The 27,850-nt window shown below is 42.7% G+C and overlaps 2 protein-coding genes across 2 annotated transcripts; one reads left to right on the top strand and one right to left on the bottom strand.

Moving 5' to 3' along the window:
- LOC311110849 (phytanoyl-CoA hydroxylase-interacting protein-like) lies at positions 1-22,851 on the top strand. Its single transcript, XM_084153441.1, has 5 exons — positions 1-249; positions 16,131-16,327; positions 18,207-18,381; positions 18,540-18,657; positions 20,093-22,851. Exons 1-5 carry the CDS (start codon positions 144-146, stop codon positions 20,637-20,639), a joined length of 1,143 nt encoding a protein of 380 aa, XP_084009567.1. The 5' UTR covers positions 1-143; the 3' UTR covers positions 20,640-22,851.
- On the bottom strand, positions 22,356-27,468 carry LOC311110848 (protein FAM13C-like; the record flags this gene model as incomplete). The annotated part of the gene is made up of 10 exons (XM_084153440.1): positions 22,356-22,479; positions 22,870-22,971; positions 23,099-23,301; positions 23,405-23,512; positions 23,625-23,708; positions 23,909-24,117; positions 24,346-24,427; positions 25,499-25,640; positions 25,807-26,020; positions 27,276-27,468. The coding sequence occupies 10 exons, from the start codon at positions 27,466-27,468 to the stop codon at positions 22,356-22,358; spliced, it is 1,461 nt and encodes a 486-aa protein (XP_084009566.1).
- Positions 27,469-27,850: the final 382 nt, after the last annotated feature.

Below are 27,850 nucleotides of genomic sequence, written 5' to 3'. Positions count from 1 at the left end.
GAAGCTGGGAGAGAGCGAAGAGGCTGGGAACCGGTCACTCTATCTCTCTCTTTCTTTACCGAATGTGAAGGGAGGCAAGTCCTGCGGCAAAATCAGCGAAATTCCACCGATTCCAGGAAAGGCATCCCGGCTCAGTTGCAGAAATGGAGGTTCCAAACTTGGGACACAACCTTACTAGCCCGATGAGTCCGTGTGAGGGCATGATCAAGAACCTCAGTTTGGATGCGATACAGTTATGCGAGCGAGAGGGTAAGCGCCAAATAAACTGCATTTGGGATTATCGTGTAGTTTAGCCGTTGAAATTCCATGGATCACCCCCATCCACTCCACAAATTTCATTCTGTGTGCATTAGAATATTCCCTGCCATCAGATAATGAAAGATGATAGCCCTCTATAGTAGTGCCAGAATGTCTGAATAGGGGTCCAAGAAGTGGATAACGCTTCTGTTTGGCCCTTATTTTATGATGAAAATGTAATAATATGGGCAAGTTGACAGTTTATCTGGTTGGATGGAGACTGCAGCGCTGCTGCATCAGCGGCGTAGCTGAGGGCGTCAATGTACAGATTTTTCTTCACCCTATCTATGCATTTACGTTTTCACAACTAAACGAAATTGTCCATCATTTCAACATGTTGGCACACGGGCGGCATATCAGGAAAATGCTAGGAAAGCAATTTGGCGCAACGGTGGGGTTTCACCATTTCAGCACTTTGGACGTGGATAGCAGCCGGTGAAGCGCTTTTACACAGGTTCCAATGGATAGAGACTACGATAAGGTTATTCTTGCCTGGTGCAGCTCTGAACAAAGCTTGAAATTACAAATATATAGTCTATACTGAAGTAGCCTACAGTTAGAGCTGGAACCACATCCACAAGCCCAATACAAAGATAGCTTTGAATTGCATTATTTAACAGGCTCTGACTAAGAAAAGCTTCATGATTTGATGATTCAGCTGCTTTTTGAGAAGACAACTATTTTGGTAGGCTACAGAGGAATGGCTTTACAATGGTTAAAACATTATGGTCTGATCATTAAAAGGCTTTGTTGTAGTTCACATGTCGATACCAGGCCTATTAATTGTAGCCTAATATTAAAAATGTATGTTAATATTTCAATATTGGATGTCAAAGGTATGATGTAGCCTACGACCTACGTTAGCCTACTAGGCCTATAGGTTACCAGTATGTCTTTTTATTTTTGCAACATTGAGATAGTTTTGAGAAATACATGCAGACGGAGACCAGCTGTTGCTAGGCCTAACCTAGGATACTTTTATCTAAGTGTATGCCGATATCCTACGATGGCTGATTTGAATGAAAAAACAGCAAGTCATCATCACTGGAAGACTGGGCTCAAAGATGGCTGCAACCATAGAAACGCGTGTGCAGACAGAGATGGAGCATCCATGCCCTTCACTCTAATTCCTTAGATGATTTTACAACAAAGTGAGAAAGAACATGGACAAAACAATTTGTTCCATAATATGCTAGATGACACATATTCAATGCATTCATTGCAAGACAATAATGTAAATGTAAATAATCTACAAACTATAAGCTATGGCCTATTCACAGAAATATTAAAGATGTGTTTTTAGAAAGATGTTGGTAGTGAACATCAAACTGAGCTTGATAATGTGCCTTTTGATTTGTACATAGGGGGTGTTGTCTAGGCCTATGTAGTCAATGGTGGTCTTAATAAGCCCACACAAGCAGGGCAGTTAGACCCTACCAACACAGTGCAGCCATTGGACTACTGGTTCATTTTCTCATCTGCTGCTTAGTGGGATGCAGTTTATATCCTCTTATGACTCTGGCCTGATTTAAAAGCTGTAATTTTAGTAATGGTATACGCTGGACTTTCTTAGGGACGTAGTTGTTGGTGCCAGCTTTGTGCTTTGTACTTGTATTGGCCCCTCTGCAGCAAACAAGCACTTTCCTATTTGTCAGGCAATACTGGGTAAATAGTGGCTAAGTGTCCTTGAGCTGCCCATTGTTTATAGTACAATAGTACAACAATCTCTGTCATTACTTTACAGATCCTGAGGTGAAATTAAATGACAGGGTTATAATCGGGCGCCTGCATCCTTTACACAACATTGTCATTTTAGTATGAAGCTCTTTTCCCAAGATAGGCTGATTCTTCACTGGCTTTGATGATTCTTGATGTAGCCTACATTATCATTGGTTTGTGTTTTTGAGCACTCCTATTTGCATGTAGATTTCAATATCTCTGATCCAGTGTCACTGATGATATTCCATGATAATAACAATAAAACCGTTACCTACCAGACAGACCATATTAACATGAAAGCAGTTTAAACCATGGTTTTAGAATAAATCAGGTGTAGGACAGGATGATCTCCTGAAAAGGCATTCTCATTAACACCACAGACTGCTTTGAGGTCTTATACCTCAACATCACATGTCGTTTATTCTGCTTTGACAGACTAAAGCTTGCAGCAAGTTGTTTTGATGGGTTAGTGTCACTTTAATGTTCTCTGGAGGTATCTTCAAGGTTATGTTTTCCTGTCACGCCCTTAGGCTTGTTGAAATGTAGGGACTGTGCTCAAGCTTTTACGAACTGTTTGCTGTCTACGAATACATACATTCAGTTTTCTCTTGGAAATGTTCTCCAATGTATTTATAAAACATTTCATTTCATATTCATTTTAGTGCCGCAAACCTGTCAAAAAATATGTAGCATATGATCAATATTTAATCATCAACACAAACTTGAGGATTCCCAAGTCAACCCAGACTAGCAAATGGCTTCGTCAGAGGCCATCCCATATGTTAGCATTGTGATGTGTATAAACTGGTGGTGGATAGCAGCAGAGATACACAATATATACAAAAGTATGTGGACACCCCTTCAAATTAGTGGATTTGGCTATTTCAGCAACACCCATTGCTGACAGGTGTATAAAATCGAGCACACAGCCATACAATCTCCATAGACAAACATTGGCAGTAGAATGTCCTTATTGAAGAGCTCAGTGACTTTCAACGTGGCACTATCATAGGATCCACCTTTCCAACAAGTCAGTTCATCACATTTTTGCCCTGCTAGAGCTGCCACGGTCAACTGTAAGTGCTGTTTTTGTGAAGTGGAAACGTCTAGGAGCAACAACGGCTTAGCCGTGAAGTGGTAGGCCACACAAGCTCACAGAACGGGATTGCTGAGTGCTGAAGCACGTAGCACGTAAAAATCGTCTGTCCTCGGTTGCAACACTCACTACCGAGTTCCAAACTACCTCTGGAGTCAACGTCAGCACAAGAACTGTTCGTCGGGAGCTTCATGAAATGGGTTTCCATGGCCGAGCAGCTACACACAAGCCTAAGATCACCATGCGCAATGCCAAGCACCGGCTGGAGTGGTGTAAAGCTCGCCGCCATTGGACTCTGGATCAGTGGAAACACGTTCTCTGGAGTGATTAATCACGCTTCATCTGGCAGTCCAACTTATGAATCTGGGTTTGGCAGATGCCAGGAGAACGCTACCTGCCCCAATGCATAGTACCAACTGTAAAGTTCGGTGGAGGAGGAATAATGGTCTGGGGCTGTTTTTCATGGTTCGTGCTAGGCCCTTTAGTTCCAGTGAAGGGGAATCTTAACGCTACAGCGTACAATGACATTCTAGACGATTCTGTGCTTCCACTTTGTGGCAACAGTTTTGGGAAGGCCCTTTCCTGTTTCAGCATGACAATGCCTCTGTGCACAAAGCGAGGTCCATACAGAACTGGTTTGTCGAGATCAGTGTGGAAGAACTTGACTGGCCCTGACCTCAAGCCCTGACCTCAACCCCATCGAACACCTTTGGGATTAATTAGAACGCCGACTGCGAGCCAGACCTAATCGGCCAACATCAGTGGCCGACCTCACTAATGTTCTTGTGGCTGAATGGAAGCAAGTCCATGTTCCAACATCTAGTGGAAAGCCTTCCCAGAAGAGTGGAGGCTGTTATAGCAGCAAAGGGGGGACCAACTATATTAATGCCAACGTGTAGCTCAGTTGGTAGAGCATGGCGGTTGCAATGCCAGGGTTGTGGGGCCAGTATGAAAAAAGTATGAAAATGAATGCACTCACTAACTGTAAGTCGCTCTGGATGAGAGCGTCTGCTAAATGACTAAAATCTAAAATCATGATTTTGGAATGAGATGTTCGACGAGCAGGTGTCCACATACCTTTGGTCATTTAGTGTACGTGAGAAGGCACACGTGACTGAGCCTTTCCCCTCAGTCTCAAGAGGAGCTCTGGGAACTGCATAGATAATTAAAATAACTGGAACTGACATCACCATTTGAAGGAGTCATTATTCTTTGTTTAAAGCCAAACATCCATTTTGAATACTGTATTAGAAATTCAGGCACACTTATCTACCAAATCAAATGTGTGCCAACCAGGACTAATCTCAATATAAATTATTCTGTCTATGTCCAGTGGTCACTAATTCGGTTTAGTTACCATGAAGGATGGGTGACATTAATTTAACCAAGTAGCTATTGTGTCTGTTCTCTAAGAGACCTCCCAACCGCCATCCCCCCATTCCAGCTGTGACACCATCATAGCTAGCTTCACTGTCAGACACTGGCCATGTATGTGTGAGTTGAGCCTACCATCTGTCTTTCAGCAGCACCAACTAAATGAACAGCAGCTGTAAGCCCCCTCCCCAAGTGCCCAATATTACCAAACTTTACTCAAATCCCCTAAAAGCCAGTGGAAACAATGGAGAAACCTTTAAGAAAGAACTCCAGGAACTGAAAGCGGAATACTCTTGATACCATACCAGTGGTATTTACAAATCATATCAAAGATTTGTTTTGATTCTTTGTCCTGGCACTCTGACAACTCATCTGAATAAGCAGGCATGAGAGCACATATTTTGTGTGGACAGTTGCCCCATGACTGTGTCTGGCAGTAAGAGTAATCCATGTCAGTAGCCTTGTTTGCACATTGCGCTAAAATGTGGGTTTTGTGATCTGGTCAATCCGGTCAAAGTTAGTCAATTCAACACATTGTTAAAATGTGTCTCTTATCCGTCCACTGTGTCCGCATTGTGGCCAGATTTCCTGGTGCCTTCCTGAATGCAAATGATTTGACATATATTATTTCAGAATAATATTAATGTAATATGTATTTATTTTAAGACAATTATTGATGCCATAAGTCAATGGTGCTACCTGTCAATGATTTTAGAGGCCGGTATATAATATCATTTAAATGGTTTGACTATCCAGATCTGTTTACACTTGATTGATATCCAGATACAATGGGTCCCTGACTACCTCCGGAGGTACACAATGTGTATTTTAATAATCTACACCTGTATCAAAATGTGGGTAAAATCAGAATGTGCACAAGATCAGGACAAAGCACGCATGTTAGCACCAGGTGTAGATGGTGTTTATTACACTGCTGCTGCTGTCCACCTCATCCAGACCAGACACTGCACTTCCAGCTCTCTGGGGATTTAACCCTTTGCTGTGAACAGATTGTGTAACCTAGTTTGTGGGACAAAATTATGTTGGAATCGAAATGGTTATTTAGGTAAAAGGGTCTTCTTGATAAAAATGATCAATTACGTATATCAACAATGCTATGTAAACAGTTCCATAAAGGATTGATTTTTAAGCCAAAGTATTCTGTTGAGGGATTTAACATAATTTCCTTTCACTCTGGTAAAACATGCTAATTCTATGCAAATGAAACACAATGACTCACCTCTTATCATCCTCCCACAAGAGGCCTTTTGGATTTAATTAATTTGCTAGAACAGCTGGTTATATTTAGAGCTGCACTTCTTTTATGATATTTCATTTTTTATTTAGTCCTTCACTCCGACACTCATTGTTTTCTCTTTTTGTTTCTATATTATTGTTTTCTTTGTTGCTCAATTATCCTGCGATTTGATTGGAGTAATGCGTTACACACAGTAACTGTATGGAGCCATATGAACAGAGCTTTGTGTTTCGCTGCTAGTAGGATGTTATTGCTCTGGCTTCGTCTTTCACTCTCAGCCTGTGCTCTCTTGCCAGTGTATTTTGAAAGGCCTTCCATGAATCCTACTTGGTGTTTATAGTGTTGTGTTGCAGTCTTTTAGCGTGAGAATGGACCAAAAAGAAATGGTCTGTCTAGACAGCACCTCCGGATTTCCAACCACCTATAATGCTTTGACTTTGTATTTATAGCAGTGGAGGCTGCTATGGGGAGAACAGCTCATAATAATGGCTGGAATGGAGCAAATGGAATGGAATCAAACACATGGACACCACGTGTTTGATGTATTTGATACTGTGAGGGAAAATGTTGCTGTCTGAAGAGATAACATTGAATTGTACACAGCATCTCCTCTCACTCTATCTTGGTTCGTGCAGGTAACTGTGACCTCCTCCTCAGACCCATTGGCAGTACGCCCAGAACACTGTTCTGGGAACCAAAAGGAGTATCTCAGTTTCAAGGTCCCAGCTTTGAGGGAAGAAGCCTCGTCAGTCACATGCAGGAACCAAGGTTAATAATGAATAATGAATAATATAAATCATGCTTATATGACTTGTTTGTATAGCAGTATAAAAACACTGAGAGGGAACGCCCTTTTCAGAGTTTTCATCAAGCTTGGATTGAGTTTGTGACACTCTCCGGACAATATAATAAAGATTGATTCATTTACATTGAGTTTGAGTCCTCATTCCGCTCCAGTCATTACCACGAGCCCGTCCTCCCCAATTAAGGTGCCACCAACCTCCTGTGATTTATAGCTTATGGGTCATGTCGACACTCAGGAAAACTCCTCGCCCAAATCACAAGACAAGCCATGTATATATGTTAACTAGGTTGATATCGATTCTGTTGATTTTGTTTAACTTCACCATATTGCTCAAATTAAAAGGACATAACTCAATTAGTTTCATTTGACAAGGTTAAGGTAAAGGACACATTTGCAGCAAACTGCTATTCTTGGCCATGTTTCCTGGCCTTCCCTGTAAATGATGAGATTGTGAGCCATGGATTAAATTAATTGAATGAAACCTGCTATACCAATGTTCATGTATCATATTTATTTACAAACTATTGTCTTATTTACAGTGCACACATTTTATTCTGAAAACTACTGCATAAATACGGCAATGCAGATTTCATTGAGACCTGTATCATGCCAATGTTTCTATTTCAAAATGTGGCAGTAATAAACACCCCGCTGCACCTGTGTGATTGTGTGAATACGCTTGCAATCTGCTGGTGACATAACTGTGAGCTCAGTGTCTTCACACACCAGACAGCTGGCTAGCTTAGAGCCTTCAGTATGACAAGACTCATTTCTAATCCTCTGAAATGATGTACCAATATATTGCATGCCATTTCAGAAATGCAAATAATGTATACAGTATGTCCTTCCATAGGCTCCCTGTCTCCCCACCAGGCATAATTTTCTTTTCCACTGCTTCCAGTCTCTTGGGTTTGATGAGCTATTGAGCTGTCTATGAGTTATGCTGCATTGGTAAATGCCTTTTTAATGACCTAATGCTGAACATCATTATGCTCACTATGTGAGCTCACCATTAGTCTGGCAGTCAGGGCTAGTTTGGGAAATTCCAGACTTAGGGTGTATGCTGGAACATTAATACATTGTGGAAGGCAATCCGTCCATCTGAGAGGCTACGTCAGGGCTGGACCTCACAGCCTCCATTACCTAATGGGCATATTGACTCCAATGACCTCCAAGCCTGTCGAACGGAACAGGCCTTAAACTCAAATTGTCTGTGACCATTGCTTGATGATAGTTATGGGAGCCAACTAGTTTTAGGCCTTAGGCTAGGATCGCCATCACACTAGGTTAGCTTGGGAGAACACCTATAATACTCAACTACAGCAGTCCTGGCTGACGCAGATACAGTATCACAAGGCAAGGGTCAAACAGGCCGACAGCTCCATCAATGCAAGGCAAGCGTTCTATCATTCATACAGTATAGTAAAATGATCACAACAAAACAATTAATGTTGAATTTATTAGGTAATGCTCGACTATGTTTTATTAGAACATTAAAAAGGGTAGGTAGGATGAGTTTTTACTCACCAAAGTAACAGCGTAGTGTGGTCAAAGACTTAGTAACTTAGTTGTAGTCACGGTGTGGTTACCTACAGTACCGGTCAAAATATTTGTACTATTTTCTACATTGTAGAATAATAGTGAAGACATCAAAACTCTGAAATAACACATACAGTGGGGGGGGAAAAGTATTTAGTCAGCCACCAATTGTGCAAGTTCTCCCACTTAAAAAGATGAGAGAGGCCTGTAATTTTCATCATAGGTACACGTCAACTATGACAGACAAAATGAGAAAAATGTTTCCAGAAAATCACATTGTAGGATTTTTAATGAATTTATTTGCAAATTGTGGTGGAAAATAAGTATTTGGTCAATAACAAAAGTTTCTCAATACTTTGTTATATACCCTTTGTTGGCAATGACACAGGTCAAACGTTTTCTGTAAGTCTTCACAAGGTTTTCACACACTGTTGCTGGTATTTTGGCCCATTCCTCCATGCAGATCTCCTCTAGAGCAGTGATGTTTTGGGGCTGTCGCTGGGCAACACGGACTTTCAACTCCCTCCAAAGATTTTCTATGGGGTTGAGATCTGGAGACTGGCTAGGCCACTCCAGGACCTTGAAATGCTTCTTACGAAGCCACTCCTTCGTTGCCCGGGCGGTGTGTTTGGGATCATTGTCATGCTGAAAGACCCAGCCACGTTTCATCTTCAATGCCCTTGCTGATGGAAGGAGGTTTTCACTTAAAATCTCACGATACATGGCCCCATTCATTCTTTCCTTTACACGGATCAGTCGTCCTGGTCCCTTTGCAGAAAAACAGCCCCAAAGCATGATGTTTCCACCCCCATGCTTCACAGTAGGTATGGTGTTCTTTGGATGCAACTCAGCATTCTTTGTCCTCCAAACACGACGAGTTGAGTTTTTACCAAAAAGTTATATTTTGGTTTCATCTGACCATATGACATTCTCCCAATCCTCTTCTGGATCATCCAAATGCACTCTAGCAAACTTCAGACGGGCCTGGACATGTACTGGCTTAAGCAGGGGGACACGTCTGGCACTGCAGGATTTGAGTCCCTGGCGGCGTAGTGTGTTACTGATGGTAGGCTTTGTTACTTTGGTCCCAGCTCTCTGCAGGTCATTCACTAGGCCCCCCCGTGTGGTTCTGGGATTTTTACTCACTGTTCTTGTGATCATTTTGACCCCACGGGGTGAGATCTTGCGTGGAGCCCCAGATCGAGGGAGATTATCAGTGGTCTTGTATGTCTTCCATTTCCTAATAATTGCTCCCACAGTTGATTTCTTCAAACCAAGCTGCTTACCTATTGCAGATTCAGTCTTCCCAGCCTGGTGCAGGTCTACAATTTTGTTTCTGGTGTCCTTTGACAGCTCTTTGGTCTTGGCCATAGTGGAGTTTGGAGTGTGACTGTTTGAGGTTGTGGACAGGTGTCTTTTATACTGATAACAAGTTCAAACAGGTGCCATTAATACAGGTAACGAGTGAAGGACAGAGGAGCCTCTTAAAGAAGAAGTTACAGGTCTGTGAGAGCCAGAAATCTTGCTTGTTTGTAGGTGACCAAATACTTATTTTCCACCATAATTTGCAAATAAATTCATTAAAAATCCTACAATGTGATTTTCTGGATTTTTTTTCCTCATTTTGTCTGTCATAGTTGACGTGTACCTATGATGAAAATTACAGGCCTCTCTCATCTTTTTAAGTGGGAGAACTTGCACAATTGGTGGCTGACTAAATACTTTTTTTCCCCACTGTATGGAATCATGTAATAACCCAAAAAGTGCTTAACAAATCAAAATATATTTTATATTTGATATTCTTCAAAGTAGCCACCCTTTGCCTTGATGACAGCTCTTGGCATTCTCTCAACCAGCTTCACCTTTTCCAACAGTCTTGAAGGAGTTCCCACATATGCTGAGCACTTGTTGGCTGCTTTTCCTTCACTCTGCGATTGTGGAGGCCAGGCCATCTGATGCAGCACTCCATCACTCTCTTTCTTGGTCAAATAGCCCTTACACAGCCTGGAGGTGTGTTGGGTCATTGTCCTGTTGAAAAACAAATTATAGTCACACTAAGCGCAAACCAGATGGGATGGTGCATCGCTGCAGAATACTGTGGTAGCCATGCTGGTTAAGTGTGCCTTGAATTCTAAATAAATCAATGACAGTGTCACCAACAAAGCACCCCCCACCATCACACCTCCGCCTCCATGCTTCACGGTGGGAACCACACATGCAGAGATCATCCATTCACCTACTCTGCGTCTCACAAAGACACGGCGGTTGGAACCAAAAATCTCAAATTTGGACTCATCAGACCAAAGGACAGCTTTCCACCGGTCTAATGTCCATTGCTCGTGTTTCTTGGCCCAAGCAAGTCTCTTCTTCTTATTTGTGTCCTTTAGTAGTGGTTTCTTTGCAGCAATTCGACCATGAAGGCCTGATTCACATCTCCTCTGAACAGTTGATGTTGAGATGTGTCTGTTACTTGAACTCTGTGAAGCATTTATTTGGGCTGCAATTTCTGAGACTGGTAACTCTAATGAACTTATCCTCTGCAGCAGAGGTAACTCTGGGTCTTCATTTCCTGTGGCGATCTTCATGAGAGCCAGTTTCATCAAAGAGCTTGATTTTTTTTGTGACTGCACTTGAAGAAACGTTCAAAGTTCTTGAAATGTTCCGGTCAGTCTAAAAGTAATGATGGACTGTTGTTTCTCTTTGCTTATTTGAGCTGTTCTTGCCATAATATGGACTTGGTCTTTTACCAAATAGTGCTATCTTCTGTATACCACCCCTACCTTGTCACAACACAACTGATTGGCTCAAACGCATTAACTTTTAACAAGGCACACCTGTTAATTTAAATGCATTCCAGGTGACTACCTCATGAAGCTAGTTAAGAGAATGCTAAGAGTGGACTGAGCACACCCCCATTCTCATCAACGGGGCTGTAGTGGAACAGGTTGAGAGCTTCAAGTTCCTTGGTGTCCACATTACCAACAAACTATCATTGTCCAAACACACCAAGACTGATTGGCTCCTCTGTAGCTCAGCTGGTAGAGCACGGCACTTGTAACGCCAAGGTAGTGGGTTCGATCCCCGGGACCACCCATACACAAAAATGTATGCACGCATGACTGTAAGTCGCTTTGGATAAAAGCGTCTGCTAAATGGCATATTATTATTATTATTATTATTATTAAGACAGTCGTGAAGAGGGCACGACAAAGCCTATTCCCCCTCAGGAGACTGAAAAGATTTGGCATGGGTCCTCAGATCCTCAAAAAATTCTACAGCTGCACCATCGAGAGCATCCTGACTGGTTGCATCACCGCCTGGTATGGCAACTGCTTGGCCTCCGACCGCAAGGCACTACAGAGGGTAGTGCGTACGGCCCAGTACATCACTGGGGCCAAGCTTCCTGCCATCCAGGACCTCTATACCAGGCGGTGTCAGAGGAAAGCCCTCAAAATTGTCAAAGACTCCAGCCACCCTAGTCATAGACTGTTCTCTCTGCTACCGCACGGCAAGCGGTACCGGAGTGCCAAGTCTAGGTCCAAAAGACTTTTCAACAGCTTCTACCCCCAAGCCATAAGACTCCTGAACAGCTAATCATGGCTACCCGGACTATTTGCACTGCCCCCCCACCCCATCCTTTTACGCTGCTGCTACTCTGTTAATGATTTATGCATAGTCACTTTAACTCTGCCCACATGTACATATTACTTCAACTACTTCAACTAGCCGGTGCCCCCGCACATTGACTCTGCACCGGTACCCCCCTGTATATATAGCCTCCCTACTGTTATTTTATTTTACCTCTGCTCTTTTTTTTCTCAACACTTTTTTTGTTGTTGTTTTATTTGTACTTTTTTGTTAAAAATAAATGCACTGTTGGTTAAGGGCTGTAAGTAAGCATTTCACTGTAATGTCTGCACCTGTTGTATTCGGCGCATGTGGCCAATAACATTTGATTTGATTTGATTTGAAGAGTGTGCAAAGCTGTCATCAAGGCAAATGGTGGCTACTTTGAAGAATCTCAAATATAACATATATTTTGATTTGTTTAACACTTTTTTGGTTACTATATGATTCCATATGTGTTATTTAATAGTTTTGATGTCTTCACTATTATTCTACAATGTAGAAAATTGTCCAAATAAAGAAAAACCCTTGAATGAGTAGGTGTGTCCAAACTTTTGACTGGTACTGTATAACTACACCGTATAATAGTTATGTTTTGGGGTTTAGAAATATTTATGAACTTATTTTCTATATATTTTTTTATATAGAACATCAATTCAAACATTCAATTGAGCAACCTTTTTCAAATGAATAGTGAACACAAACAGATGATTGAAAAAGTAAAAATAACAGCAACAACCAACAATCACATCCATAGAATGAAGGTGGAGCAACGGCGGTAAGTAGTGCTCTTCTTCCAATGGCAGAAAGAGAGAGGCAGGTGCAACCATCCCTTGGTTCTGCTGACCCCACCAAGTTCTACTACTATGTAAAACACCTGAAATAAAAAAAAAATCAGATACTAAGCAACAGGACAAGACAGGAAATGAATGAGGGGATATAACTGTTGTGTATTGTCCATCATTACCCATTTATTGACAGATGTGCTCTCACCATGATGATTTCCCCTCTCTCTTCAGGAGCCTGATGGCCCACAGCAGCAGGCAGGCAGGTCTTGGGTATCCAACAGCACCAAGTAGTGTGGCTCAGGGCCAGTGGCATGAGGAGGCGACGGGAAATACATACTGCCCCAGATCAGACAGAGAGTGAGACACAGGGAAGATAGAAATTATACGAGTTTAGATGTATAGACAGATAGACAGAGCATGCTGCTGATCACAATACATACGTACACAAAACGTATGTTATATAGGTCTACATGTACATATCAGCCAAGACAGATCTATTCTTTGGGGTGCTGAAGAAATACTAGACAGTGCATGTATGGGCCACCTCATGTTGGTTGGTATCTCCATGTGGGCAGGGATCCCCAGATGGACAGGGATCTCCCCCAGGTAGGCAGGTATCCCCAGGTGGACAAGGATCCCCAGGGGTAAGTTACTGCACTTCTGATAAACGGAAATGTGTTACTTTGATAACTACGTTAGCTAGCTAGCTATGGAGTAGGTGCCACACTTCAGCAACAACAGATCGCAGCAGCTGTTCCCTTGCTGCCCCAAAGTCAATCAGCCAAATGTATTTTATAAAGCCCGTTTTACATCAGTATCTGTCACAAAGTGCTTTACAGATACCCAGCATAAAAGTATCCTGGAATTGTGTATCAATCTCTTTAAAAAGTAGTCTCATACAGTTGACTTTGGAGGCCCAGCTCTCTGGCTTTACCTTCTTTATTGCATGCAAAAGTGTTTTGCTCTAAACTCGAGTGTGCCACAAGCTTGGTAGCTGCGGGGTAAATGACTGCACTTCTGATAAACGGAAATAGCGTATTTGTTACTTTGATAACTAATTTGAGTAGGCCTACCCGTGCACGTGCTTTGATAGCAAATGGCTAGCTAGCTAACAAGCGCGACCTTGTTACATTTCCCCATAAATATAGAGGTAAAACAATAAAAGTTTATAGTCCGTTAGTGGGACCCGACCCACTAGCTAGCTAGTTTCGTGTAAATGCTGCTGGGTATCTATTTCGTATGTTTACCTACTTCCTTACATATCCGGACTGGAGCAGAAAGCTAGCTAGCTGCCCAATTTAGCTTGGCCTGCCGCCTGCATTGCTTCATTGGTTTGTGGAAACAGGTTAAAAAAAAATAGGGTTGAAAAGTAGATGTTCTTTCTTGCATTCTGATTTAGCTAGCTAACTGTCATACCTTGGAGGGCAAATGTTCATACGAAATCCATCACATTTCCTTTTTGGGGGATGGGCATATTTCCTGCAAGTTGTTCCATGTATAACGTTAGCCCTATACCTAGCTCTACGTTTTCATTTGAATTAAACCAATGGACTCACCTTCACCTTGACTGGGACTAGGATCTTCTAGGCCGGGACTACATGGGCTGGATTGTGTTTACATTTCTAGAGGCTGTTTGAGTGATGTTCTGTTGGACTGTACAGTGTAGTCACAGATAGAAGGGTTATTTACCAGTAGCTTTTGTGTAGTGAAACTAGGTCCAGTGCTGAGCAGACTGCAGCCACACAGGAGGGCCTTAGGAGAGGAGGCAGAAGGAGCTGATATTGCTGCTGAGTCAAACACTGTCTGTCTGTCAGACCTCCTCTGTGCGAAGAGGCCCCATCACCACCTGACCCTCTCCTCCTGCTCCCATGTATCCTTCTTGCCAGACAAAGTAAAGAAGCTCCACAGACTGTGATGATGGATCACATCAAAAGGATCATGCATTTAGGCCTATTTGTCAGGAGGAAATAGCCTACTTAATTCAATGGTTGACTAGTTGGTACCCTTTTAGTAAGTGTACAATAATCCAATATGGCTCAGCAAGTACCTACCTACTGATATCAGCCTATTTACAAACAAAGGTATCATATTTTAGCGAGCTGTGTGTGTCCCTTTAGTTGGACATAATTTGCCACACATTTTGAGTAATTTAGCACAGCAGGATCACAGTTTAGTCATACTAGGCCTAGGCCTAATTCTGTGTGATTAGATCGCTATAGGCTAACGAAAGCAGTTTGAAATGCTGTTATGTGGGCAAACGTTGACAGCATTAGTCAGGCTTACATTTTACATTTTAGTCATTTAGCAGACACTCTTATTCGGAGTGACTTACAGTTAGTGCGTTCATCTTAAGATAGCTAGAGGAGACAACCTTTATCACACTCGTAGTACCATGCCAGTGTCAGTGTAATGCCTCTATTTGTAGGTTAATGAGGTGGGATTAGTGTAAACAGCTGAAGAGCTAAGTCAGCATTCTGGCACAGTGGCTTGGGCTGTGTTGGATGGGTGCTAAACAGCCATCCAAAATCTGGTTGGGGTTTTACTCTGTGCTTTGCTGTTGGCCAACACCTCATTCTCTCAACCCAGTGTTCGCAGGTAGCCTAGCGATTAGATACGTTTGTTAAGCACAGAGCAGACAACTTTGTTGAAAAATGCCCCTTGACAGAAACCCATTTTTTTGCATGCCTAGTTCAATAACCTCAGTATGATATAGTTGATATGTTTTGTAAAAACTCCAATTTGTGGAATTACTCAATTATCATCCCGCCTCAGAACTCATGGTCAGAGATAGGCGTTCCATGGTCCGCTGCTTTTCCCATTGTTTATTGAGTCCTGTGTATTACCCCGGAATTCAACATTCTAGTTCCTGTATTTAGAGCTTGCACAGAAAACACATTGTTGCCATGCCTTGAGTAGGTTTTAGTGTGTAGTGGATTCTCATGGCCATGTTACAAAGCTCTTATTCACTCACTTGTTTTGGTGTATAGGGCTATTTGTATTTGTGTGTGTGTGTGTGTGTGTGTGTGTGTGTGTTATTACATTTTCATGAACACGTAGACATTCTGTAGCAGCAAAAGGTGTCTGACCATGTATTTAGTGAGGAAATTGTGAATTTGTCCAGTCCTTGCCACACACACCTGCTCAAAATAGGGAGTGCTGGACTAGAAACTGAGGAACATGGTCTGACAAACCCTGAACAAAAGGCTTATCAGAGCAATCTACTATCTACTTTCATTTTCTTTGTGTGTGACAAAAGAAAAATGTCCTCCATGAAAGAAAAAAGTGAGGCTTTATTAAGAGATCCATCTGTGTTGGGTTGAGTCACTATAATCATCAGTGTTTTAAATATTTTATACCATATGTGCTTGTAAACTGAGGGATTGCAGCGTTGCCATGACAACAGATACACGGTGGCGCTCCCTGCTCTTTGGTAAATGCTCCACAGAGCACAGAGGCAGCTGAGTGCTGTAAGTGCTCCCTATAGGGAACTGTAGGGCCATATCTTATGTATTTGCTGTCTCAAAAAAAGAAATGTCAGTAGTTCTCTAAATTGTGAAATATTATAGAGGCATTTCTCATCTCCTTAAGCATTAAAGCCAAACCAATCCTTTTGTCCCTGTGCCTCAGGCAATAAATCCCAGGACAGCGGCATCGTAGAGATGGAGGAGCTTCCTGTCCCTCAGAACATCAAGATCAGCAACATCACATGTGACTCCTTCAAGATTTGCTGGGACATGGAGCCCCGGGTCAAGGAGCGCATCACTCACTACTTCATCGACCTCAACAAGAAAGAGAACAAGAACTCCAACAAGTTCAAACACAAGGTAACCTATTACCACACACACAACAACAACTAGGCTATTTCAAAGGAATAACTCACAGTTTATAATACAATCAATCAAATGTATTTTAGAAAGCCCCTTTCACATCAGCAGTTCTTTAGATACCCAGCCTAAACCCCCAAAGAGCTCCTCCATCTCTCCCTAGAGCAGGAAGTTGTCTATAAAATGATTTCTACATGATGAGGCAAGTTCTTTAGTTAGCGCTATAACACCAACCAGTATGTACCCACATCATAACCTTTATACACCAAACAAGTAGTGTAACAGGCGTAATAAGTATGTAAACAAAGAGTATCTGAAATAATACAACACCATTTCTTTGGGTGAACTAACACTCGGACTTGACTTTTTCCCGCCCTTACTAGCTCTGACTTTGCTGATAGCTACTTTAATGAGGAAAAATGTACTTACTATGACTGTGGTTGTCCCACCTCGCTATCTTAGGATGAATGCACTAACTAAGTCGCTCTGGATAAGAGCATCTGCTAAATTACTAAAATCTAAATGTAAACAAAGGATAGATAACCTTTTACCAGAGTTCAGAAGTAGAACTAACACTCCCACACACTCTCTAACACCAGGGAACCTTTTGTATTCTATTAGATTTAGCTCTGAGCATTAACGATATCACACAGCGCTAGCAGAGACTAATTGCACAAATATGGCTGCTGTTTCAGCCTTTAATCTAATGGATCTAATGTAAGATTTTGCAGATCTATTTCATCAGTCTCCCAGCTCCCATTCACATTCTGGGTGTAGTGAACATAAAAGCCCTCCCAAAGGAAGTGTTTTTCTTCCCATTCTCTGTGTGAATATAGATCGAATGCATTTACTTTCATTACAGCACGCAGGGATGATGTTGTGGATTAATGTACTGCTGTTGTCGCTATACAGGGCTGGTGTAATATTGCAGGGTGGGCCCAATCTATGTCCTGCTAATGCATAGATATAGGAAGTATAGTACTAGGCTATACTGTGGAGATGGGGGAAGGGGAACGCCACAGGAGTCTATACATGTCGTTCATGCAGCTTAAAGGTCCAATTCAGCTGTTTCTTCTCTCAATATCAAATCATTTCTGGGAAACAATGAAGTACCTTACTGTGATTGTTTTCAATTAAAATGGTCAAAAATAAACAAAAATAGCTTCTTAGCAAAGAGCAATTTCTCAAGCAAGAATTTTGCTAGTACATTTTTACATTTTAGTCATTTAGCAGACGCTCTTATCCAGAGTGACTTACAGATAGTGAGTGCATACATTTTCAAACTGGCCCCCCGTGGGAAACGAACCCACAACCCTGGCGTTGTAAGCGCCATGCTCTACCAACCGAGCTACACGGGGGGACACTAGTACTGTCTGGGAGTGGTCTGACTTGGGAGGGGAAAACTGAAAACTAGCTGTTATTGGCCGAGAGGTTTGGGACTCTCTAATTGGTATATTAACTAATTTACCGCCTGGTGATGTCACCAGGCAGACCAAAACTCTATCCCACCAAAACAGGCTGAAATTTCAGGTGGTCTTTTCAAACAGCTCTTACACTAAAAGGGCATTATCATAATTTTTTCAATTTCACAGTATTATTCCAACCGCGTAGGGAGGAAATATATATATAAAACACAGGAAAATCAAGTTTTTGACTGCACTGGGCCGTTAACACTAAGCAGTGTATTAATGCTGATTTTGTGTTTTGGTGTGTGCGTGGCATTAAAATATACTGTATCAATGAGGAGGCCACTGCTGATATGTTGCTTGTGCAGCTGAACAGTGAATAATGTGTTGATTCAGAGTTTGTGTTTTGTATGTAGAGTTGTAAACTTTTTGTATGTTGAGTTTAATCTCTCTCTGCCTGTGTCCCTGTCCAGGATGTCCCCACTAAGCTGGTGGCGAAGGCAGTGCCTCTGCCCATGACGGTGAGGGGTCACTGGTTCCTCAGCCCGCGTACAGAGTACACCGTGGCTGTCCAGACTGCCTCCAAACAGAGTGACGGAGACTACGCCGTGTCAGAGTGGAGCGAGATCATCGAGTTCACCACCGCTGGTAAGGCAGGGGGCAGAAGAGGGACAGGGATACAAAGCTTTTAGCAACAAAAAAAATGTTAGGCCTATCCCTAAAACATTCTATCTTTATTTGATGTAGGCCTACGTTATGTATTCTCTCATATATGGCTAAGGGCTAATCCTAACCCCTGTTTCCAGATTATTCCACAGTGCATCTAACCCAGCTGCTGGAGAAGGCTGAGGTCATTGCAGGCAGGATGCTGCGCTTCTCTGTGTTCTACAGGAACCAGAACAAAGAGTACTTTGACCAGGCCAGGTACGTACGAACGTCTGCACAACTGCCCTAACAGCCAGCACAAGTTTTATTCTGACGTTATGATACTGTATGTAAAAAAATGTATAATACAGCAAAATCACGTAATACATGACCCTTTGCTGTACCTCCTTCCCTTGTTACTGAAATTGTCATATGCTTTTCTCAAAGCTCAAAGGCAGTGGTCCAGATGTTATGGTTTTATGAATTTTTGTATATACTCAGATATTATAGGCTGTGCATGTGTAGGTCTAGTTCTGTATTTGGGGAGTTAGTCTAAGCTCAACAGAAAGGTATTATTGCAAAAAACGGTCTCCAAATCCATTAAAAAACTCTGCTTACATTGCGTCATACAAAAAATAAAGTACCTGGGTTAGCAGATTTATATTTGGGTAAAACAGCAGTTCCGGATATTTGTTTACTTATAGGATTTGCTGCATTCTGAACTAGAAGAGTAACATGGTCAGGAAACCTCTGAATTACTATTTTATAAAACAGCAGCTTGCACAAGCTAAGTATAATTTTTTTGGTTCCCATGTGCGCATATGTTGCTGGAACAAATGACCTCCCCAATGACTGCATGCGTTGGACCAAAGTCTTAAAACGTAGCAGCTTTAATTGCTGGAATACATGAAGAAAAAGAGCTGTGCCTGGAACAGCAAAGCCTTTTAAAGTATATTCTGATGAAAGAGGAAGCTGAGTGTGTAGAAAGCACCTGACTGGAAAGCAAGATTGAGAGAGACAGAGAGGAGAGAAGTATTTTTAATTGTTTGCTGATGTGTTAAGCGATTATGTATTTTTTTCTTCTTCGGAGATAGGAGCACTTTCTGTTCTCTAGTTTTATCTTCTCTAGTTTTCATTTCTACGAAATGGCTTAATCTCTCGGAGAATACACCCAGTGACAGTAAAATGAGGCCTTTGCTATGATGACCTGGATGGGACCTTAATAATTAGATAGTTACCATGACAAAGAGACAATTATGGTTATAATGACAACATTTAAAGTGTTACCAATGTAATTACGCCAATAATTGAAGCCATTGGAGCTCAGATTTGCATCATAGGAAATCTGACTGCCAATTTAAACCTCAGAAGGTGCTTTCAAGTTTCTGCTATTCATTTGAGATCTTTCCGAATACAATCCATGTCTGTCTGTTTTTTGTTGTTGTCTGAGTTCTGTCTAGGGGGCAAAGAAACGTCTGTTTGCCAGTAAGAGAACTGAGGAGCAATTCGTTTTTATACTAGATGAGTCTTTTTACTCATTGTTTTTCTGAAATGCAGCCTTTCTGAACACGTTGTTTGCATTGTCAAGAGACACAGACAAGCTTTCAATAGGATCCAGCTGCTACCCAAATCCCTGGTTGTATTGATGATACATTCATTGTAATAACTTATAGTATAGTGATTACTCAGATAGTTGTCCATGTCTCCTCTCCAGGGAGGTGCATGGGAACCGCATGCTGCCAGCAGTGAAGGACAACAGTGGAAGCCACGGCTCACCTATCAGCGGGAAGCTGGAGGGCCTCTACTTCAGCTGCAACACAGAGTTCAACACAGGCAAGCCCCCCCAGGACTCCCCCTACGGCCGCACACGCTTCGAGATCCAGGCTGAGACCCTGTTCAACCCCAAGACTAACCTCTACTTCGGGGACTTCTACTGCATGTACACGGCCTACCACTACGTCATCCTAGTACTGGCTCCACAGGGCTCGCACGGCGATGACTTCTGTAAGGCAAGGCTTCAAGCGCTCGACATCACCAACAACCACTTCCTGACTTGCACGGTGGACGAGGAGGCAGGCGACGGGGCGCTGGTGTTCCGGCATGCCCAGGATGTGATCCTGGAGGTGATCTACACAGAGCCCGTGGACCTGACGCTTGGCACAGTGGCAGAGATCAGCGGGCACCAGCTCATGAGCCTGTCTACCGTCAACGCCAAGAAGGACCCCAGCTGCAAGACCTGCAACATCAGCGTGGGACGCTAGTGGGAGTCTGGACTGGACTGCACCTGTGCTACACAGACGTACACACACGCAACCCCAACCTTTACACACCTCTATATCCACAAAGGACCACCCTCCCAAAAGAAGAACATTGCAGGAGAGGGACCCAGACTGTGAAAGAAATGTAACAACAGGGTAGGGTGCTAGAACTCCCATTCCATTAGCACACACACACACACAATCCATTCTCCTTTTCAACCTCATAGGAACCATCCTCCCAAAAGTGTGGCATTCTATTCATCCCTCCCGCCTTTCCCATCAGAAGAGAAACCATGCAAAATAGGGAGGCTCCCCAACTGAAAGATCTACAGCTTAAGTGTGGGACCCTAACAACCCTTGGTCAGCATCATCCAAACCCGCACTACACGCCAACACTGACTGATCCCTTTAAATGTTCTAACCAAACATTGTTTCCGTGCATGTATTCACACAGCTTTTCTCATTGATTTTCTCTCCTGTTGTTTTTCAAACGTCTCCTTCTCCCTTTGACCTCTTCTAATTTTCTGTTGTTCACATCAGTCCAGGTAGACAGAAGGTTGTGTTCCTGTTTTTCCGTCTCTCCTGGAAGGCGTTAGTTTGGTTTCAGATCCGACAGATCTAAGTTACTCCCTCCCTCTATCGGCAGAGACTGGTACTAATTTAGGGCTGCAGTGTCATCATCTTTATGCCCAAGGTAACACAAAAGGACAACTTGCTGTAGAATAACAATACTAATGCAGCCACTAAAAAGCATATTAAGTCGGAGATCAAGTTGAACTACTTGGTAACCATTAAGAGCATGATGCAGTATGTGCAGCATGACTTTGAAAACTGAGTCTAACTGTCAGTTCCTCTACCATAGCTACCTTTCTGCAAAGTCAAGTAAATGTGAAAAAATATTTATTTTTGACTGATATATACACATATATAAACCAGAAGTGCACAATGTCAAGAGCTCTGATCCTATTAAATAATGGCATTTTTGGATGAAAAACACAAAAAGGAGAACACAGATTTGACTGCAGGAGTAACTTGCACAATGCCAACATTCACACTTTTTTTTTTTCAAGGTAATGTATAACTTGAATTGCCACAATTCATCATATCAACTATGAACTATTACATATCATAGTACAATGTGGGACTAAAAACTGATTGACATGCACAAACATTCTACAGGATTGTCAGATTGTGTATTTGGATGACATATCCTCCTTGCCAAGATTGCACTTTTCAAAGCGCAGCATTTTAACGTAGTAGACCATGTAGGTACCTGTTATACCGACATTAGTTTGGCGAGAACAAAATGCAAGTAACAATAAAGTGCCATAAAATAGCTTAGAAATTGATAACATTTATCTAACATCAACTGTGATTTGTTAGTTCTCTTTTTTCCTTAAAATGAAAGTGTTACACTCGCTACATCAGTTGCATAAAATATTATAATTACATCAGTTGCATAAAATAATTATAATTTGTCATGAATAACAAAGGACTTGTTAAGGGACTAAAAATAGCTGGATGTTGCCCATCAACTCTCGGATCATCTTGCCATCACTCTTAACCAAAGTGAGAGTCAGTCAACATCAAAGTCATTTAAAGTGCATCACCATGTAAGCACCGGTATCTCACTTTGAAATGTGTTCAGAAAAAAATGTATCCTATAAGTGAGCCAAAAAAAAAACTGTTTCAAAATAAAAGTCCCACTGTGAAGGAGGCTCAGACAGTCTTTGGAGTATCCCGTTTACTGAGCAGGACTTCCAGCAAGCGGAGTTTAGCTTTTAGGTTCTTGTACTCGCAGTACTCCTCTGCCATGGGCCCGCGGTCCTCTTTCTGGGCAGCCCTTTAATGACGAGGAAGAGAAAAATACTAACTTAACATTTCAGACAAGCTGCAGCTTCCTTTACTGGTATAGTCCCTGTGTTGCCTTATTCAGATAACTTTGTACAGTGAGTATTGTATTCAGAACATTTTATTTTACTTTCAAAAACCGCTACATGTACAAAATATGTGTATAGTTCAGAGCAGTTGTCTCTATCTCTCTGTCTCTCTCCCAAGTACTTATTTGTGTCGTGTTAAAGTCAGTAAATGTGCATCACGCTGTTGTGTCATTCTGCTGAATTCTTTTGGTGGATGTTTTATTTTATTTTTCACAAGGCATTGTTGAACTATGAATACCAAATGTTCCAGTTTATTAAAGGAAAAGCAAACCGTGAAGTGTAACGAGTCTTACCTGCCGGTCTGTGTGTAGAAGTGGTCCTCAAAGTCTCGGAGTACTGAACGGAGTCTCTTCTTCTCAGCTCGCGTCACCCTCAGCTGCTCCAGTAACTCTGACCTACAGTACAGTAGGAGGGGTCAGGAAGAGGACTGAATACATACAGCAAGGCCTCAACACTTCACTTGCCCAATCCCAAATCAACCCCTATGCACTAGCAAGAGAAGTTAAACCGGGGCGGGCATACCTTGATGCCTCGTGCAGTGTTGCCGTGGTGACGCTGGGTGGCTGTAGACCTTTGAGCTCCTCCAGAGGTGACACGAGAGGCATGTTGGTCACCTCATTTTGCGGCAGACGCAGTGACTCATCTGAAGACACACAGCGCAGCGCTGTATGAGGTAGCCAGGGGCTGTCCTTCACACACTCTTCATCAGAACCCTCCTCTTCCTCCTGTAGGGAAACAGAGCACAGAGGCTGAGAGACTGTGTGTGTGTGTGTGTGTGTGTGTGTGTGTGTGTGTATGTGTGTGTGTGTGAGAGAGAGAGAGACTCACTATGGTGGTGATGACAGGGATGGTGGTGGGGGGACACAGGAGCTGCTGTTTGACCTGGCGGTAGCGATCATAGAAAGACTTCATCAGAGTCTTCTCCTGTCTGGTGCTCTGAAAACACACACATACGCGATAAAAAACAACAACAATCAAAACAATATGCAATTGTCATTGAGAGGCTACACAAAATAGGACATTTACAAGGAACACTGGGCAGTCTTACCGGTCGCCCATACAGGCTCTCAAAGTAGAGTAGACACTTCTGCAGGGTGACCTTCTCCACAGCCATCTGAGCCGGAGTCATCTCCTGCAGGAACACACCAGTGGTAATACAGTCAGACACCAGGCCAGAACCAAACAGTAATACACCACACCAGAGTTACAATGACAGAATAACACCCTCAGCTAATCAAGAGTAGCCTAATCTTGGTAAGAGAATAGGTCCTTTCATAGCCTATATGTACATTTCCATCGCATTACCTGGTAATTCACTATGTGGCGTTTTACCTTGATGTTATCTGGCAGTCCCTCCTCCTCTCGTTTCTCCATCAGTCTCTTGATCAGACTATCGACAGTCTCCTCAAGTGAGGGTTTGTTGTTACTGTTGTGGTAGTGCTCCATCGCCCCCTGGGGGTCACTGGTGGACCTGCATGGCCCTGTGTTCCCTCCTCTCTGCTGCTCTCTGAGCCCCTCTGCACACTGTTTCAGCTTCAGCTCTACACAGACACAGAGGTTCCATTTGATAATATAGAACACCCATACAAATATCAATCTAGATTCAGAATACATGTCCCTCCTCCACAAAGCAACAACATCAAAATGGCATAAATAACAAACAAACAACATTATTTATACAGCCACCAGATGGTGTTACATTCTTTCCCTTCAGCGGCTACTCACACGGTTTTCTAAATGCATCTGATTGCACCTTGTCAAGGACTCACCTTTGAGCTGCTTTCGAGACTTGGTGAGGTCCCGCATCAGCCTAGACACCTCAGGATGGGCAGTCCTATCATTGTGTGCTGGCTGTCACAGAAAAACAACACACACCACATGAATATATTACACATAGAAAAAAGTATGTTCATCATACTGTATCTGGCAAACTATATCTTATCGTTATTATCAGTGTATAAACACCAGGTGGAGCCACACTAAATGAATGTGCAATACTGGAAGAAGAAGTACAGGCCTGGAAAAAATAAGTGTAATGGTTGAAAACATCCAGTAGGTGAAGTCTTGTCCTTGAATCGGATTACAGTTTTTCTCAATCGTGTACAAGCAATTTTTGGATCTGTGTTGAAACGTATCTATAGCAGAACAGCAATAATCAAATGCTTAAATACATTTACAGAACTTCTGATCATGTTCTTGCCTTAGTAACTGATTTGTATATCTTAGACCACCTTTTGCAAAACATTCAATACAAATGTCATCAGTAGGAGAAAAAAAGCACTGTTAAGTGTTCTGTTCACAGAATATAACACATTGTTTTCATCAGAAGATACATTTGTGTAATTGTGTTCACTATTTCTGCAAACAATGTGCTTATTTTGCACTACATTTTTATCAGTAATAATATTTGATTTGATCTGTATGAAATTTCTTGGTGAAATATGCATAAAAGGAGAGCAATTGTCCATAATTTTGCACATTTACAGCTTGACGTTTTGAAAATCGACAACATTGTTCCAAAAAATGCTTGTACGCGATTTAGAAAAACTAGAATTCAGTTTCCAGACCAACAACTTTTTCCTAAGGCTGTGTGCAGCTGGTATTGGGGCTGAGTTGGCGCTTTAGAAAAGGAAACTGAAGTCAAGTCTGGTTCTCACCCCCAGACAGCTGAGAGACAGACAGACAGAAAGAGAGAGTGGTTTGAACCAGTCTAAACTGGCCTGGAATAGAGGGAGAGGAGATATGACTGTCTGTGGCTTTGATTCTTTGACTCAGCAGGAGGAAATCAATTCCTTTGTCTTTATGAGACAGTCTGTACTAAAACCCTCATCAGTCAAACCATGGATTCATTCAGAAACTAAAAGGTTGGGCTCTGGGCTATAATGGGGTTGTAAATCATGTTTCATGGTTTTACTGTCTCACCCTGTACTGTCTCTCTTGCTCAAAGTGCTCCTCGAAGCGTCTGATCCTCTTCCTCAGGTTCTGGATGTGTCTGTTGAGCATCGTGACCGATGGGGCCTTGTTAGCGCCCTCTGCTGGTTCAGTCCTCACTGTGTAGTGAGCCCTGGGGAGGGAGGGAGAGCTAGAACGGTAAGTTCCCATGATTATTTACATTTACATTTTTTACATTTTTATATCCATTACATATTGTACAGACACGTCCAGCACCACCACACACACTAACGCAAAAACCAAACACAAACACACAACACTTGGTCACAGTCTCATACATCCTGATGTGTTGTGAGCAGGGTGGGGAGGGGGCTGTTTCAGGGTCCGTGTTAAAGCGGTGGCCCTGGCTGAGGTTGTGGCTGCGGGGGGATGGTACGGGACAGTCACCCGCCGCGAGGCGCTGGAGGAGAGGACTGGGACCAGGGGTCATCAGACACTCACTGCTACTGCCCTCAGAGAGAGACACGGAGGGTCTCTGGACCGGACTGGCTTCTGACAGAGAGGGAGGAGGGAGAGAGACAACAGGGGTCAAAGTACAGAAATGAAATGAAGACTTAACAGGTTTGAAATTATAAAAAAGCTAGCCGTGTAATTGTGCACCTGTCCTACTAGTCAAAAACAACTGACTTCACTTCAGTCCTTCACTTTGGTCCTTCGTAGCTCAGTTGATAGAGCATGGTGTTTATAACACAAGGGTAGTGGGTTCGATTCCTAGGAACACCCATACATAAAATGTATGCACGCATGACTCACTGTAAGTCGCTTTGGATAAAAGTGTCTGCTAAATGGCATATATTATATTATACACTGAGTGTACAAAACATTAGGAATGCTTGCTCTTTCCATGACATAGACTGTGAATCCAGGTGAAAGCTATTATCCCTTATTGATGTCACTTGTTAAATCCACTCCAATCAGTGTAGATGAAGGGGAGGAGACAGGTTAAAGAAGGATTTTTAAGCCTTAAGACATTTGAGACATGGATTATGTATGTGTGCCATTCAGAGGGTGAATGGGCAAGACAAAATATTTAAGTGCCTTTGAACGGGGTATGGTAGCAGGTGCCAAGAACTGCAACGCTGCTGGGTTTTTCACGCTCAACACTTTCCCATGTGTATTAACAATGGTCCACCACCCAAAGAACATCCAGCCAACTTGACACAACTGTGGGAAGCATTGTAGTCAACAGGGTCCAGCATTCCTGTGGAACGCTTTCGACACCTTGGCAACTCAATATTAGGAACGTGTTCTTAATGTTTTGTACACTCAGTACTTCATATCCAGAACATAGTCTAAATATATCAGCCCGTATACACACAATGTCCCGTATACATAAAGAGTCTCTGAGTAAAAGTGCTGTTCTAGGGTCAGCCCCCCCCCCCCCTTATTCATTATGATAAAAACATTGTTTTATCGTAGACGAGCACTCCTTCACGCTTCGTGAATATGGGCCAATGCTCCTACTGTATCTATAGCATCCTAGTGCATCGTGACTCGACTAGCAAGCATGAGACACACCCACCCAAAGCGAATACTGAGAGAGCTTATATCATCCATTAGGCTGATACTAACCATAAGACTAATGAAGACAGATGAAGAGAGGCGATTGATTCACTTAAACAAGCACTATATATCATAGTGTACAAGATATCACACAGTACAAGAATAACAAATATACTCACAAGGAGACGAGGGTTGATAAAGAGATCAAAGAAAATTAGGGAGAGGGAAGGTGCTGTTCTCCTACCTGTCAGTGAGGCGCTGATGATGTCCTGTTCCTGTTTTGGGAGGGAGTGGGGAGTTGGGGTTAGGCTCTGGTAGTCTTTGGTACAAGGGGGGTATTCCAGGTCCTCCTGGGGGGTTCCGGGGGGCGAAGGGCACAGCTCAGCCTCCAGAGCTTGCTGCTTGAGGGTCGGGCTCTGGAAACAGAAGCAGAACATGTCTTCAGAATGAAGGGTCTGGGGGAGGGTGCTGACTCCCTGTCTGGGGTGGAGAGGTTGGAGAAGGTAGTTGGCGAAAGCCTGATGCTGGCCCTGGGCTTGTCCTGAGGGGAAGCGATCCTGTGTTGTGTCCGTGTGCCCCACACCTCAGTTATGGGGGCGTAAGACGTGACGTTAGCGGTCACGTAATGGGGCTCGTCTCAGTTCTGCTCTCTCCCAGGTTTCCTCAGACCTGGATCCATATGTGATCTCAGTCGTTAGATCCCTGTGTGTGTGACAGCGTTCTCTGGTTCCTCAGAACGGTGAGATCCCTTCGGGCGTAGTATCACTGTGTGTTCTTCTTATTCCCTGATTCAGTAGAATCCATATATATGTTTTCCCT

The sequence above is a fragment of the Coregonus lavaretus genome (assembly GCF_964263955.1).
Source record: "Coregonus lavaretus genome assembly, chromosome: 36".
NCBI classification, from domain to species: domain Eukaryota; kingdom Metazoa; phylum Chordata; class Actinopteri; order Salmoniformes; family Salmonidae; genus Coregonus; species Coregonus lavaretus.
This window is presented reverse-complemented; position numbering and strand designations above follow the sequence as displayed.

What these genes read in the sequence shown, in the direction of transcription:
- LOC311110849 (XM_084153441.1), top strand. Translation starts at nt 144, where the DNA reads ATGGAGGTTCCAAACTTGGGACACAACCTTACTAGCCCGATGAGTCCG. An exon ending in CCAACAAGTTCAAACACAAG is followed by an intron (nt 16,328 to 18,206) that starts GTAACCTATTAC and finishes GTCCCTGTCCAG; the next exon opens with GATGTCCCCACTAAGCTGGT. An exon ending in CATCGAGTTCACCACCGCTG is followed by an intron (nt 18,382 to 18,539) that starts GTAAGGCAGGGG and finishes CCCTGTTTCCAG; the next exon opens with ATTATTCCACAGTGCATCTA.